This window comes from Mastigoproctus giganteus, chromosome 5, assembly GCF_048544385.1.
Source record: "Mastigoproctus giganteus isolate SK-2022 chromosome 5, ASM4854438v1, whole genome shotgun sequence".
In the NCBI taxonomy this organism is placed as follows: Eukaryota; Metazoa; Arthropoda; class Arachnida; order Uropygi; family Thelyphonidae; genus Mastigoproctus; species Mastigoproctus giganteus.
Genome location: NC_143579.1, coordinates 48,372,113 through 48,389,881, shown reverse-complemented (window position 1 = coordinate 48,389,881; position 17,769 = coordinate 48,372,113). Strand labels below are relative to the sequence as shown.

Sequence of the window (17,769 nt, the reverse complement as noted above, 5' to 3'; positions counted from 1 at the left end):
TTCAAAATAACCTTTAAAATTACATTATATTTCAAAATTGCATATAAATGTTTAAGATACCAAGAAAATATATGGTTTAACATGCAGCATGATTCACAAAGGTATGGTATCTTCAGGAGCCAATTTCTGAGACAATTTTGAGTAAAAAGTTCATTTGAACATTGGTCTAATTCTGAATAATTATAGAGTTAGTAAATTTTGTATGCTCTCAGCAGCACACCACTGCAAATCAGTCTCCTATCTCATGTTCTCACACTACCTTGATCAAACATAACCTAACGAAACATGTACAGTATGCAGAGCAGTGTAATGTGCAGTGTCATTCTTTTGTGTTCCTTTGTTATGTTCAAGGTGACTTTTGCATTTACAAGTGCTGAATATGCTGATATGGTTATGTTTATGGATTTTGTGATGGAAATGCTGTTGCTGAATGCCCAAGATGTTTGAAAAACATCTTTAGTAATAATTTGAAAATTTGGAACTCTCAATTTCCAAATTATTTTCAAATTATTAGCCAAGTTTTTCAAACACTGAGAGATACCAGCTGCCTTCCCAGTGTTCACATCCCATATGAATGTGTGGTTTGACAAGATGTGGCTCAGCAAGAAAATATTGTTGGGGGCTGTACTGTGCAATCCTGTTACTAGTACATGAAGGATATCCATGTATATCAGTGTATCCCAATCAAGAGTATGGAGAATATTGCATGAAGATGACATGTATTATACCACATGCAGTATGTTCAACAACTTGAACCAGAAGATTTTGCCTGATGGCTGGAATTTTGTAATTGGCTGAATGACAATTGTCATTTGCATCATTACATTCTATTCAGTGAAGAAGCTTAATTCACCTGAAACAGTGTCAACATCATGCACAATTCCTATGTTTGGTCAGAAATGAATCCCCATGCCACTGTGGAGAGTAATTTTCAAAGCCTTATCAGTTTAATGTGTGGTGTGAATCTTCTGTGATCTGTTGATTGGTCTATCTGTTTTTGAGATTCATCTTACTGGACAGGTCTGTCTACGATTTCTGCAAAATGAATTTCCACAACTGTTAGAAGATATACTTTTGGCTACACAACGTTGTATGTACTTCAAACTTGAAGTTCCTCCTTCTCATTGTTCCTGTGCAGTGGTTACCTCAACAACTGGTTCCCTGGGTGATGGATAGTTGCAGGACTTCACAAAATTGCCCACCTAGGTCACTGGACCTAAACCCTTTAGGTCCAGCGACATGGATGTCATTTATGACAACATGTGATCACATCAAAGACATCCATGCTGAGCTTAGGTTAGCATCAGTTGTGATTCACACAAGAGTGTTGAAATGCATTAGAGTCAAAGGTGGTGTTTTTGGGAATGTTCTCTAACCATATTTGTATATATATCTGTAAATGCAGACTAACTTTCCTAAATAAAAAAATAAATAATTCAAACACTATCAGTTATGTTTATGTATCTATTTTTATTTTATATTGCTCATGATTGCTTTGTATTTTTCCTAAGATTCAAGCAGCAACAGCTCTGTAATCATTCAGAATTGGAGACCCATGTTTATATGCACTTTTTAACTCAAAATTGCTTCAGAAATTGGCTCCTGAGGTTATGCCACACCTTTGTGAATAACCCTATATTCATCTACTGATGTCTATTATTTCTGAAAATTGCAATCAATATCAATTAACAAAGCAAATTATTAATGTTCTCCAGGCTTGGAGAAGCTGATTATGAGGGGTTGATAAGTTTGAATCAGAACTAAGAATTTCTGGGGAAAAAAAGAGCAGCACGTCACTTCTGGAAAATATGCCTTGTAAAGGGGATTCTCTTATTCCTGGAGAGTTTCAGGAAGCTGCCACTAAAAAGTTTCAACTCTGTCATATGTTTGCTTAGTTTTCAGGTGTAGACAACAGTGCTGAAATATTTTTATTTTTTAACTGATAATGCCATCATAAAAATATTACAAAAACATCACTGTTGCATCTGAGTGTGTATAAAAATTAAAAGTGCACATAAATGTACATAAAATAAACAGATTACAAAAAAAGTAGAAACTAAGCAGCAAATGTGAAACTGTAGGAGTGACTGAAACATGGCCAGTGGCTTCAATGTAGTGTATAGAAAAATTAAAGGTGTATGTAGTGAAATCTGATATGCTTGGAAAAAATATTCAAGTAATTTAATCATATAGAAAAATTTGTTAAGGGTAGCATGTAAATAAAAAAAAAAAAAAAAAATCTGATTATTTTATGAAACAATAAATAAGCACAATAAAGATGCAGAAAACCCACATAACTAAGATAACTTAGTTATGTGGGTTTTGAAATGTATATTACAAAAATCAGTGAATTCCACATATATATCCTTGTATCTAACATTGCTAGCTTGGATGAACAAGCCAAACCAGTTCATCCAGTTCATATTGAATATCTTTAATGCTTGCATGATGTGGAATTTCTCTCTTCCATTTGGAGAGCTTTTAAGAATTTGCTGAATAGAAGATACTTCATTGCATCTTAAGCTGAAAATAAGTTTATTACAGGATAATTTGGTTGCATTGCATTAGGTTTTAATAAGATAAAGCTGAACTTGCATAACATAAGTGCTTACTACCCTCTTCTGTGGCTGGGAATCTGAATTGAGACCTGTAGTAGTAGTAGTAGAGGCATGTGATGCAAAAAAGCAAACATATGAGCTTATGTAGCATCTGCCAAAAAACAATTTCACACATCCATTCCCTCTAAAAGTTTGTCCAGTTCCTCCTTGAATTTATTTAAGCTATCAACTTCCACAATGACAGATTGAAGTTTATTCCAGCAATCAACTATAAGCTGGATAAAAGCAAATTTCCAAACATTTATTCTACAACTGTCTTTCCTCAATTTGGATTTATGCCCACTCAGATTCGTAATCTGAGCAAGCAGAAGAATTCCATCAGAATTGACCCTGCTCAACCCATTCAAGACTTTATACACCTCACCTCGCAGATGCCGTATATCCAGATGCTGCAATTTCCAGAACTTAAGCCTTTCTTGGTAAGGGGAACCCTTCATTCCCTTCACCAATCTTCTTGTCTTTCTCTGTACCTGTTCAAGCAACTCTACATCCTTCCTAAAATGAGGCCTCCAGACCTGTATGGAGTACTCTAGGCATGAGCTAACCATTGCTTTATACAAAGGAATAATCACCTTTTCCCTACTAGCAAAATTTCTGTATATCATTGACAATACCTCATGACCTGTTCTGGCAGCCTGTCTGCACTGCTCAGAAAACTACATATGTGACTGCACAATTACTCCCACATATTTTTCATTTTCTACCACCCTAAGTGTAGTACCACACAGTTCGTATATTTCTCTGGGGTTACTTCTACGCTCTACGCAGTACTTTGCATTTGTCAATGTTAAACTTCAGTTGCCACTTCTCAGCCCATCTGCCCAAATTCCTGAAATTCCTGTTTAATCAACCTGATAAACTACTATGATGTGGCCACAAAGGAGTTGGATTCAAGAGCAAATTTTGACATTAGATGTTTAGCCTTCAGCTTAGCATTTACCATGTTTCCACATGAGTGTATTAGGATTACAGACAAATCCTGTGATGGATTGAGAGATGGCTGAAAGACAGGAGGTAGAGGGCTATTATTAATGGTCATTCTTCAGAGGGATCCAAGATAATGGGGTCTTTCAAAGTTTGATGTTGGGCCACTCTTGTTTTGGATCTTCTTGAATATCATTGAGGAAATAAAAGGCGGAATGTTCAAATTTGCAGATGATGTAAAGGTCAAGAGAGTGGTTAATGATGCAATTCAAGCTGCTAATTGTATGGTTCTACATTTGGAAAGTAATAACCTTACTGTAATTCAGGAGGCTGCATTTAAGGAAAGACCTTGCATTTCTTTGAAATGTCCAAAGAAATGGCAACTGATCTGGTTAGAATAGCAGAGGGGCATCCACATGGATGGAAAATTTTATAGGTCGAGGGAAGCGTGGGCTCTGAAAGTTTGAGAACTGCTGGTGTGTGTGTGTGTGTGTGTGTGTGTGTGTGTGTGTGTATATATATATATATATACACACACCAGCCATATATATATAGAATCCAAATATTACAGAGTTTAAATTTAAAAAATATAAAATTACTATTTAAGTGTTACATATAGAACTAACCGATTAATGCCATCAAACGATAGAACATTACATCGGACGTTAGGTATGTCCAAATTGGATAAGTTATAGTGTAATGTAAGTACCTCCATAGTTTGAAAATCGATGTAGCCACAGGCCAACCATACCTCCAGTATACATGAAAAAATATCAAAATATTAAGTTAATTAACATAATAAGCCTTACATGGGAAACCCATTTTGTAAGGGACTTTGTCGAGGGCTAAACCCCTACAAAATAACCAACCCATGTTAGACTGAGCCATCGGTTTCTGTTATCATCTGCCTGTATGCCAAAACCAAAAAATCCATAATAATGGATAATACATCTAAATTAAAGACTATAATCAGTATAAATCTAGCCGTCCAAATAGGGAGTATGTCTAACCATAATTTGTAAGAATACAGGCTGGATGATATTTAGCCTGACTGATCGCTGCAACATTATAAGCACAACTGAGAAATTATTAATATTTGCTGAACAATATTTGCTGAAAATGACTAATTTAGCTAACTAAAGGCGAACGGAAAGCTGTGTAGTTAAAGCAATAGTACCTCACCCCCCCTCGAATTACTCTAATAGTTCGTGAGGTATGAAAAAATAAGGCAAGAGGATAGATTAAAGTGAAAAAGAAAAGGAAAAGCAATTTATCGATAATACATCGGATATAACCGGGAGTGTAAATTCCCAACCCTAATAGTAGGGATCCTGGTTAAGTAGTAAGAGCCGGTAAAATATATCAATAGAATGCGAAAAGAAACGGAAAAAACGGAATGGCTAATTCCTAAGATAATTTACTATAAATCTAACGTCAAAATGTCAAGTCGTGGCGAACTTTATGTAAAGCGTTAAACAACAAAGGAGGGAATACCGTAGAACCCGTATGGTCCCGTCAAAGAATCTACCTTACATACATTACCGTAGCCGAAGGCGGGAAAAACTAAACGCCTGCAGTTAACGCACAAGACATTTATAACTGCTGCGTATACTGCGCCACCTAAGATTTGTCAAATAATAGCCAAGATTGGGAAGAACCAAAAGTATAATAGCGCCCTCTATAGTAGAGAAAACAAAACCAATAATTCTCAGAAGTCGAAGAGAAATCTTAGTAAAATATAAACGAATTAATTCCTACTGTAAAAACACATATAGGTACCACTTTTCTAAGGCGTAAGCTATATATAGCGTGTTTATGCAGCAGTACCTAGTATATACATGTATATACAAAGGCTAATTAGTAAACAACTCGCTCCATAGATACCGATGTATAAAACAAATAATAATTCCTTTAAAACTGAGAAACTATACCCCGTACGTATAATTCAATATACGGTATGCCTAATAGCTTCCATGGTATCCAACTGGTTTAGATTATCGTGGTATGTTTTTAGGGCTATGGACAAAGCAGTACTCATATGTTTCATAATGAAATTATGTGGGAAACCGTTATCTAATAATTTATGCTTAAGATCGATCAGTGCGTCTATAACATCACTTTTATTATTACAGATATATAATCTTCTGATACCTTGTGTCACTATTATGTTTTTAAGGATCCGTATTGAGATATTTGTACCCCAACTGGTTAGGTCTATAGTTTTGAAATTGAATTCTTTGTGTTTGTTAAATACCTTGGTAGTTAGGTTATTATTCTTAATATGAATATCTATATCCAGATATGCAGCTTTTAATGTCAAGAGCTAATGACATTTTGACGTTAGATTTATAGTAAATTATCTTAGGAATTAGCCATTCCGTTTTTTCCGTTTCTTTTCGCGTTCTATTGATATATTTTACCGGCTCTTACTACTTAACCAGGATCCCTACTATTAGGGTCGGGAAGTTACACTCCCGGTTATATCTGATGTATTATCGATAAATTGCTTTTCCTTTTCTTTTTCACTTTTATCTATCCTCTTGCCTTATTTTTTCATACCTCACGAACTATTAGAGTAATTCGAGGGGGAGTGAGGTACTATTGCTTTAACTACACAGCTTTCCGTTCGCCTTTAGTTAGCTAAATTAGCCATTTTCAGCAAATATTGTTCAGCAAATATTAATAATTTCTCAGTTGTGCTTATAATGTTGCAGCGATCAGTCAGGCTAAATATCATCCAGCCTGTATTCTTACAAATTATGGTTAGACATACTCCCTATTTGGACGGCTAGATTTATACTGATTTATAGTCTTTAATTTAGATGTATTATCCATTATTATGGATTTTTTGGTTTTGGCATACAGGCAGATGATAACAGAAACCGATGGCTCAGTCTAACATGGGTTGGTTATTTTGTAGGGGTTTAGCCCTCGACAAAGTCCCTTGCAAAATGGGTTTCCCATGTAAGGCTTATTATGTTAATTAACTTAATATTTTGATATTTTTTCATGTATACTGGAGGTACGGTTGGCCTGTGGCTACATCGATTTTCAAACTATAAAGCAACTCTAGAAAATAAATTAATATGAAATTTAAGTCAATAAAAAAGCAAAAATTTATGAAAACTTCTCTATTAGATGGGGAAGGTATAAAGGCGTTGTTAAATAAAGATGAAAATAGCAATAGAATGAGGATAGTTGGAACGTTCGTATCACACTTGTATTGCACTAATAGCTCTACGAACGGGAAGAAAAGTTATCACTATTTTCGTCTATTGCTATTTTCGCTTTATTTAACTACTCCTTTATCCCTTCCCCATCCTCTGTTTATTACCTCTCTCTCTCTCTCTATACCATGTGCTTGTTACTATTTATTTTAATTCTTCTAATATTCCAACAATAAATTATTTTAATTCTTCTAATCTCCACAAAATTCCAACACAAATATTTTTCCAAATTTACTTAAAAATCTGCATATACAGGGTGTCTCAAAAATATTGGTACAAACGTTTAGGGGAGGTAGGTAACATCTAAAGGAATGTGAATTGCATAGGAACCCATAACCGGAAACGTCACGGGAAAGTAGTAGCAGAGGCACAAGACAGTAATTAGTGGCAAACATTTATTTGACATAATATTAAAAATGGAGTACGAGATGGATGCATTTCATGATGTTACAACAAATGCTCGAAGGTTCCACCATGAGATGCGATGCATGCGTGACACCGACGCAGCATTTGTTGGCGGACACGGTCGAACACACCTGGAGTTTCTTTGACAGTAGCAGTAGGGCAGACGAGTCTCGCTACAAGATCCATTTCCATCTCCGCAGGCTATTCATACACGATAGATTTGAGGGCTTCCCACAGAAAGAAATCAAGGCTCGATAAATCAGGTGAGCATGGGGGCCAGGCAATGGGTCCGCCCTGGCCAATCCATCAATGCCCAAAATGCCTGTTCAAATGGTCACGAACACACCTTCCATAATGGGCAGGCGCCCCGTCATGTTGAAACCAAATGTTGCGTCTCACATTTGCTGGAACATCGTCAAGTAACCCTGGTAGAACTTGTTCAAGAAAGATCCGATATTTAGTGGAGTTCTGTGGGATGGTAACAGGTATGGGCCGACTAAGAGTCACCGACCATACCTGCCCACACATTTATTGCGAAGCGATGTTGTGCCGCATGGGGGCGCACACCATGTGGGCCCTCTGCTAATCCATACACTAGGTGCATGTCTGCCAGCTCACAGTTCGTATATCGATGCATGCTCTTCATGCAGTGACTACTGCTTGAAAGAGTAAACCAGAAATTTCCGTCTCGCGAACTGATGAACAGCGCCGTGTACCAACTTGCGGTGATGTTTCCGGTTATGGGTTCCTATGTGATTCACATTCCTTTAGATGTTACCTTCCTCCCCTAAACATTTGTACCAATATTTTTGAGACACCCTGTATTTCAAAACCTTTTTCCCACTCTGAAAACACTTAATTTTATATATTTTTAACCTTATCTTTATTTTTACCTTAATTTTCATTTCATTTACATGGTGTTGGGACTACCTTGTCCATACTGTAAAGGAATGCAAATTTTTTATTTTTCATTTTGTTTTTGGCTTTATTTAACTTTTCTTATGCTGTTATAGACAAGTATAGAAATGAGATTCCTGATACGTGGTTAGGTGTAGTCCCCTGATGAAATACCTAACCATGTATCAGACATCAGACTTTGCATTTTTACCTTCCCTGTATTTGACATATAGCTAAATTTGCCCACCCATTTCTGATGACAGCTATACCACCTTTATTTTATTTTACTTTATTTTGTTTAATCATTTGGTTTTAATAATTTTACTTTTTCCTTCACCTCCAAATTGGCTTTGCAATTCAGCCCATAATTTTCTTAATTCATCATAAATTTTAGGATATTAATATTTTATCTTCTTTTTCAAATCTACAGTGCTTCTTTTTTCTGCTATCCTTACCCTTCTAGTCCTTGGCACTTTGTGTAATTTTCACTTTCATCTATGCAAACTTTATCAGTCTTATCTATTCTTACATATTATATACTTTTGCACCCTTTACTGCTGCTTTGCGTGTTTTAGTGCATTTTTAATTTTTATTTTTTATTTATCCATCAACTGTAACTTTGACCTTAAATTACATTTAATATATATATATATATATATATATATGGAAAAAAAATGATAATTGGCAAGTTATATTTTATTGCAATAGGAACATTTCAATTTCCTTGCACACGATGATAATTTGGGACCTCTAGTAATGTCAATGAGGCTGGAAACTGGAACTAGTCAAGAATATTTACAAGTTCTTCTTAGGTAAATAAATAAGTTAACATTCTTTTATAAAGTGTTTTTTTTTTTTCCTGAAATAATTGATAAATGTATGATGTATATAAATTAAAAGATACACACAAACACCTGTAAATGTATAGTTCATAAAGTCCTTTATAAGTGTGTCCTTAGTTTTCTTGAAAGGATATAGGGTTGGCTTCTATTTCCACATTAATTTTATGAATTAAATGTACTCAGTATCAAATAACAAAGAATTGGTCATGCATTTCCTATTACATTCTGCATTTATAAATAATGATAAATAATTATACAGAATTACATTCTAGCATTGAATAAAAGACTAAATATTTAATATTTTTAAGTTTTTAAGTAGAAGTTTATTGCCGCTGTCTTTCACCATGTTTATTTTTGAGTATTCAGTATGTAATATACATTGGTGTTCAAAGAAAGTGCATCACCCCTTAAAATTGTAATTCTCATCTGAATAATGTATATGGCAATATTTCTTACAGATTGCATCAGATAAGATTTACATGCGTAGGTGATGACATAATATTGCATCTGCTGTTACTTTCAGCTATATAAGCACGCTCTGCAAGAGTTGCAGTCATTCTTTTCAGGATGGTGAGTCACGTGCAGTTGACGTCACAAAGAAAGAGTGCTATTGTTGCTTTACGTGAGGAAGGATGTTCTTCCCGTCATATTGCTTATAGAGTGTTTTGTAATCAGTCAACAGTGAGTAGATTTCTTTCCAAACTCAAGAATACTGTTTATGCAGATAGGAAAAAAAAGGAACCGGAAGCAAATGAGTCTCTATGCCAAAACAGAACTGTGTTTTGAAGCTCTTATGCCTTAAAAACTGTAAAGCTTCAATGTCTGAGCTGAAAAGAGAATGGGAAGAACAGACAGGAGTGGTAGCAAGTGTAGTAACAGTCAGAAGACACCTCTTCAAAAATGGACTTGTAGCCCATCGTTCCAAGAAGAAGCCCCTCCTCACACAAAAAATGAAAAAGGCCCAATTAATTTGGTGTAAGGAGCATGTCAAATGGACCCCTAAGCAGTGGAAGTCAGTTATTTTCTCAGATGAGAAGAAATTCAGTCTGCATGGCTCCAATGGAAGACAAACGATTTTAATTATAAATCGTTTGTCTCCCATCCCGAAAATGTAGTAATTGTGGTTAAGAATACCATCCATACTGTATGGTGTCTACAGTGAAATTCCCTACCAGCCAAATGATATGGGGGTGCATTTCATATCGTGGAGTAGGTCACTTGCAGTTTATAAAAGGTTCCGTAAATGCCAATGGATACCTGGCTATATTGGAAGGCAAATTGCTGCCAACTATTAGAGACCATTTCGACCTGCCAAGTAACTGCATCTTTCAGGATGACTCTGCTCCTTGTCATCGGGTGAAAAGTGTAAGTAGGCACTTCTTATACACCTCAATCAGATCTCTCGCAGGTGCCTAGTCTTCAGCCACTGCAATTTGCAGAGCTTAAGCCTCTCGTGGTAAGATGATCCCTTCATTCCCTTCATCAATCTTGTTGCCCTTCCCTGTGCACGCTCAAGCAAATCTACATCCTTCCTTAAATGAGACCTCCAGATCTGTATGCAGTACTGAAGGTGTGGCCTGACCATTGCCTTATACAAAAGGGATAATCACCTCCTTACATTTGTCAAGCCGCCTTCATAGCCAGGTGGGCAGGAGCAGCAGTGCAAAGCACACGCTTCTTGGTTAAACCTGGGTTCGAGCCCGTGACCACCAAATACGGAGGATGCGGAAAGGTCAGGGGATGATCACCGCATATCCCCGGAGCAATATGGCCTTAGTTGCTAATGCTCCTAAAAACCAAATAACAAAACAAACAGACAAAACAAGCATTTGTCAATGTTATACTTCAGTTGCCACTTCTCAGCCTCGACCAGCTGGGTCACTGTGACTAGAAAATGGAAGCCAGCTGGAGTTGTGAACATTAAAATCACCAAGGAAAATTGGTGATTGGTGATTTGACAGAATGAGGTAGTGAGATTTTAAGTCAGAGAAGATCGAAAAGAGGAGATTCCAAATTACCAAGTCTCTGACAGGGAATATCAGAAATGTTTACAGTGCTCCTGGCATTACTATATAGACAATTTTAGTTTCTTACTTTATGGCTTTTGACTGACCTGATAACTTCCTTATAGTTATCTTTAAATATTTTTACATGTGGGCTTTGATATCTGGTGGATTTTACTTCTATTACAGTTATCCTTTCAATGTTGAGGGTAATTAAGGGTTGCACACAAGTTTTCTTGGAAAGGATGCAAGTGTAATTTTGTCCCATTCCATTGATGTGCATCAATCATATGCAGACTTCCCTAACCTCACAAACTAGTAGTTTCCTGAAACTCAATGTCTCATGAGTGCCAGTAGGTATGGGTCTATGTACTCTATAGACCCACACATATCCATCTCATTACCATCCAACTCTTAAAAATAACTCATCAGTCAATTGATTACAATTCAAGAACTGATGGATAGCCTTATATGTTCTTCATTAGTATATGGCCCTATGCTATGACAACTTACTGGGATGAAGATGTACCCTGTAAAAAAATTTAAAAAAATAAAAAGCCAGCTTAGAAATAAATATTTCTAAGCTAGCACCTTCTTGTGAAAACTTGAATCAGAAATGTTATAGGAAAAATATTTCATAATATTATTTGTGAAATAAATGAATTAACCTGTAATCAAGGAATATAAAACTTGGATTTTTTTTAGCAAGCAAAACTGGTTGGAAGGCTTTAAATTAAAAAATAATTCTTAATTTAGAATAGAAATTGAGGGGGGGGGAAATTCTTACTATAAGGCTGACATAGAGTATGGAAAGGATAGAGCTATTGGCTCTACATCTGAAGCTGGTCATATTCTCAACCTGTATTCTCTAGAATATGACATTATTGAATTAAATCAACTATCTAAACCCCAGAGTTAATTTTTCTTTTTGAAATTAGAGTCAACAGTGAGCAGATAAAATGTGCAAAATTTATTAAAAAATAAAAAAATCCTAACAAAAAATATTTAAGGCAACTATCAAGATAGTATAATTTCTTTTACAAGTTAGAGAACAAATTACAAATCTGAGAGAGAATAAAAAACAATTATATATATATATATATAGACTTTCAGAATTTTGTGAAAAGACCAGTACTACAGAGTAAAGCATAAAAATAGCAATTTGTACTTTTCAGTAAGTTTTAATGTACAGGGTGATTCTAAATTATGGTTGGGGTTTCTGTGGCCTATAATTTCCTAACCAGAAACAACAAAATAAAACTGCTTACAGAATATGAAAGTATAACTCAAAAAATTTTATTACCTATAGAATCAATAATGCAGAATGCCAAACAACTTCAGCATCCACGCCTTTCATGGCACATAAGATGTCCAAGCAATATTCAATTTCTCTCCAAGTGTTCTTCAGTATTTACGGTGTGACTGTTTTGATTGCAGCAACAATTCTGAGCTTCAGTTTATATCCCCACAGGAAGAAATGAAGCAGCATGAGATTGGTTGAGCGCGGATGCCATGGAAATGGTCCACCATGCCCAATCCAGCGCCCAGGAAAATGCATGTCGAGAAATTCTGAGACAATAAGAGCCCAGTGTGGTCGTGCACCATCTTGCTGGAGCACCATATTTGGCTGATGATTTTCCAACTGGAGTAACAGATATAGCTGTAGCCTGTCCAGATAGGTCACCGCTATCACTGTTTTTTCCTCTAAGAAAAAGGGCCCCAAAACTTCTGAACATGACAAAGCACACCAGACATTGACTTTTGGACTATCTCTTTCAAATTCTCGAATGGCGTGAGGGTTTTCTGATCCCCATATTCTGCATGTATCACAGAGGGTAAATCGTCATAATTGATGATTTACCCTCTGTGATACATAAAACGTTGCTTCATCACTAAATCTTCATCTCCGAAGGTAATTTTCATCAGCTTCGACATTTGACACAGTCTTGTCAGATTGGAAATGGTGGGGTTTATCATTTGGCTTTAAAGCCTACACAATCTGCAGTTTGTAGGCATGGAGGTGAAGGTGGTTATGAACAACCCTCTGAACAGTCGTTTGTGGTATACCTAACTGCAAAGAAGTTAGTCTAGTTGATTTTTGTGGGCTTCGAGAAAACGCTTCATGGATTCAATCAACATCTTCCTGTGAAGTGCTCGGTCTTCCTGTTCCTTTTTGGTGCAGAACACTACCAGTCTCTTGAAATTGCTTTAACCAACATCAGATAGCATTATTTGAAGGTGGATCTTTTCCATACTGAGTTCTGTAACAACATTGTGTTGTGATAACAGACTTTGTTTTGAAAAACCAAAGTATGCACATTGTCTTCTCTTGAACAGTCGCCATTTTGAAGTAATGCTGTCAATATCTCCCAGATATCAATGCAGCGAGTATAGCGTTGCCAGAGGAGAGACAACTGGAAGATTTTTGTCTTCCAATTGTTTTTTTTTTTTTTTTATTGTTGTTTCCGGTTTGAAAATATTTAGGTCATGGAAAACTGACAATAATTTAGAATCGCCTTGTATATTGTATACTGTATACTCTTGTATATATGTAATGATGTTACAATTGATGTATCTTAACTAGTTCTGTGTGTCTTACCTGATGTATCTTAACTTATTCCTCATTCACACTCGAGGAATTCTTTAGGGGAGTGGATGCCAGAAGTTTATCAAACTCTAACAGGGAGCTAAGTTATTTTGTAATAACTGAGAGGAAAGTGGAAGAGAAATTGATGAAGTTAAACATAAGAAAGGCACCTGCAGTGGATGAGATCTATCCAATTATATTAAGGGAGGCAGCAAAGGAGGTAAGCAAATCCTTAACCCTATTTATGAGAGCATCTTTGGATTCAGGGGAAGTCCCCGTGCACTGAAGATGTGCAGCTGTATTCCCAATTCACAAAGGGGATCAAAGGGTGATATGAGTAATTGCAGACCTGTTAGCTTAAGTTACCAGCCAAAATAATGAAGTCAAATAATGGAGTCAAAGAAAATAAATGAAGTAGTGTAGGACCATCTAGACAGGACTGCACTTATACTCCAGAAACAGCATGGGTTTGTTAAAGGGAAATCTCGTCTGACCAGTTTGATTGAATGCTACGATGCAGTCACAAAGAAACTGGAGGCAAAAAATATTTTGATATCATATGCTTAGATTTTGAGGAAAGCTTTTGATACTGTTGCATATAAAAGACTTTTGTACAAATTGGAGTAGTGTGGCATTAAGGGCAAGTTACTGCTATGGATAAAAGGATGGTTGAGTGGCATAAGACACAGTGGTTATCAATGGACGCCACTCTTCATGGACTAATGTTATTATTGGAGGCCCCATGATTCAGTGCTGGGCCCATAGTTGTTTCAATATTTATCAATGATATTGAAGAAGGCATATAAGGCTTAATATCCAAGTTTGCAGATGATAAAAACATTAGCAGGGTGGTTAATGACAATGATGAAGGTATGCTGCTGCAACAAGTTCTAGAAAAATTAGGCAGATGGGCTGAGAAATGGCAACTGAAGTTTAACATTGACAAATGTAAGGTACTGTATATGAGTAGCAATAATCTCAGAGTAGCATACCAACTATGTGGTACTACACTCAGGGTAATGGAAAGTGAAAAGGACCTTGGTGGTAATTTTTCAGTCAGATATGAAGTGGTCAGAGTAATGCAGAGAGGCTTCCAAGGCAGTCTTGGTTTTTGTCAATGATATACAGGAATTTTGTTAGCATGGATGAGGTGGTGATATCCCATTGTATAAGGCAGTGGTCAGTCCACACCTTGAGTACTGCATACAGGTCTGAATGCCTCATTTTAGGAAGGTTGCAGAGCTGCTCAGATTGATTCAAATAAGGATAACGAGATTGGTGAGGGGAACATAGGGGTGCTCTTACCAAGGAAGGCTTCAAGCCTTCTATAAATTGTAGTGTCTGCAGACTAGGTAGCTGTGAGGTGATATGATTGAGGTGTTTAAGGCTTTGAATGAATTGAGCAAGCTCAGTGCTGCTAAGGAGATTCTTCCTCATCCTTGGACTACATACACGAGGGGAATATAAATTCAAATTGAGGAAGGATGGGTTTTAGAGTAGATGTGTGGAAGTTTACATTTACCCAGTGGGTGGTTGATTGCTGAAACAAACTTCCATCTGTTATTGCGGAAGTGGATAGCTGAAATAAATTCAGGAAGAGCTAGATAAACTATTGGAGAGAATGGAAAGGTGACATGGGAATTTTTTTTTTTTTTTTTTTTTTTTTGCTGATGCTGTAATAAGCCTGCTTTCCTGCTTCATTTGCTACTACTAATACACTAAATTAGATGGTTTCCCTCTCTTTGACAGTTTAATTGATTTAATAAATGTTTCATTTTGCCAGAGAAAAATTAAAATCTTTAGAAATTTTAATCTTGTTATATTTGAAGTAGATTTATTAATTGATTCATTAAATGATACCTATTTTTTATAGGACAAAAGATGGCCTCTACCATGACTCTATATTATCTAGCCCAGCCGGTGATAGTCTTAGTCCTGTCCAGGTAGCTAAGGTAATTGAATTTTATATATACTATATATGAAAATATACTTAATAATAAAATTCATTTTTACCTTTAATCACAATAAACTTCTATGAAAATTTTGTTTCAGAATGCTTCCAATTTTCTGCCAAACACTTCAGTCATTATCCATATATGGTCCAGCTAACAACCTGTTTTTGGACACTGTCTGTATATTGGTTGTAAGTTGGCAGTCATGGAGAATAGATGATATTTAATGTTTGTAGATTGTGCCAAAGTCTTAGTTAAGACAAGTAGCAGCTTAATTTGCTTAATTTCTGTAATATTGTATACAAGTTAACCGAACCTGCCATACTGCTTGGTAAGATTTAAAAGCTGCTTTGTGATGATTTTAATTTGGTAATATACTCAAAGCTCTCAATACTGACCCTCTTTTTAACATCCCAGCATGTTTTACTAACCTATGTTGTAGGTCCTGGCTAATTTCCCCATAAACTTAAGCTGGTAGCATTGCCATTTACAGACAATTAAGATTTTACAAAATGTAGATAATGATATGCATTCTAAGGCTAATAATGCATGCCTGGTTTTGGACTAGCACAGTCACAACTTGAGGATAAAACAGCATGTGTATGGTGCACTAATTGTATAATTTCTTGTGGCAGTCTTAAAATTTAATATTCACAAATTTTAATTTTCATGTTGTTTGACTTATGAATACTATATTAAAAAATTTTGCTGATCCATGCTTTTTTATTATTAGATTGTGTGTGAAGATATTTCGGCTGAAAAAGTTTATCCCATTTTATTTCCAAAGGTAAATTGTTATTTTAATTACTAAGAAAATAATATTAAACGTTAAAGAAATTATATATACAGGGTGTCTCAAAAATACACGGCATAACTTCAGGAATGAGTTCCTCATATGTAGACAATAAAAATATCAACATAGTTCCGGAAATGCTTGGTTTCCGAGTTTTGAAGACCTGTCTATGACACTTAACTGTTCACATCACCTTATGATAATTGTTCAAAATGTCCACCTTCTGCCTGAATACAGGCCTCACATCTCACGGACTCGCGAAGACAGTGCCAAATTCCTGACATGTTTCGTATTGTCTCACAACCTGCCACAATTCGATTGTGGAGAGTTTACACATAAGCTATCGGAGTTGAATACACCAATGACTTTAAATGGCCCCACAAGAAGAAATCTAGTGGGTTTAAATCAGTGAGCATGGAGACCATGCAGTTGGTCCACCTCTACCTATCCACTGACCAGGAAACCTTTGATTCAGGTAATTGCGGGCTGCGTGGCTGAAATGTGCGGGAGCACCATTGTGCATGAAGTGTGCTTGTTTACGAATGATCAGTGGCGTGTGGTCCAAGAAATCAGGCATGTTGTTTTCCAGAAAGTTTCTGTATGCCTGCCCTTGTTTGGAAGTACATGGGGCCCAAATAACTTATCACCAAAAATACTTGCCCAGATGTTGAGGCTGAACCGCTGTTGGTGATGTGATGGAAAAATTGCATGTGGGTTTTCCTCAGCCCATACAAGTGAAAGTTTTGGATTTCGTCTCGTGTGAACTGTGCTTCATATATGAATATCACTAAGGCAGGAAAGTGAGGAGTTGTACCACACTGCTGCAAGAACCACTGGCAGAACATTACTCGCACAGGATAATCTGCTGGTTACAAGGCCTTTACCCGTTACAGATGGTAAGGATACAGTTGGTGTTCTCGCAACACTCTCCAAATAGTTGAACATTGAACAGCTAGTTGCATTGCTATTCTGCGTGTGCTGATTCCAGGAGTGGCATGCACAACATCCAAAGTCTCCTCCTCTACTTCAGGAGTTGTAGATCTTGGTTGTCCTCTACTGGCAGCACAAAGTGTAAAGGTCCCATGTTCACAAAGGCGGCGATGGATACCTTCAAACGTTTTCCTGTCTGGACATCTTTGTTCTGGGAACCTTTCGTGGTACAAACGACGAGCCTCCAGAGCATTGCCGTCCGCCAAACCGTACATAAAGTGCATATCCGCTTGCTCCTGATTTGAGTACATGGTCGGAATGGAAAACCACCAGATTCTGTCAGTACGTTGTTATGGTTATAGTGGACTCGTCCAAGTTACCGAACGGTCGTTCATTTAGTGCTCCAGAAAAAGTGAATCAAATTTCAGTTTTAAAGTGCCCTAATGGATAAAAAAGATATGGAAGAGGAAGAGGAATAATCGGTGAGTCGATTGATATCTTATTTAAATAGGTGCCATCAAAATTAAGTGTTTTTTGAGGAAAATAAATTTCTGTACGGAAAACGATTCTGTCCCATACAGTTAACATGGG

The 17,769-nt window shown here is 36.5% G+C and overlaps 1 protein-coding gene across 5 annotated transcripts in view; it reads left to right on the top strand.

Moving 5' to 3' along the window:
• RapGAP1 (Rap GTPase activating protein 1) overlaps positions 1 to 17,769 on the top strand; it is a 344,351-nt gene that overhangs the window by 225,780 nt on the left and 100,802 nt on the right. For all 5 annotated transcript variants that reach the window (XM_090373185.1, XM_090373182.1, XM_090373183.1 and 2 more), the window contains 3 exons: positions 8,780 to 8,883; positions 15,377 to 15,455; positions 16,189 to 16,242. In XM_090373185.1, the coding sequence (XP_090229311.1) occupies positions 8,780 to 8,883; positions 15,377 to 15,455; positions 16,189 to 16,242 (237 nt within the window). The remainder of the gene's footprint in view (positions 1 to 8,779; positions 8,884 to 15,376; positions 15,456 to 16,188; positions 16,243 to 17,769) is intronic.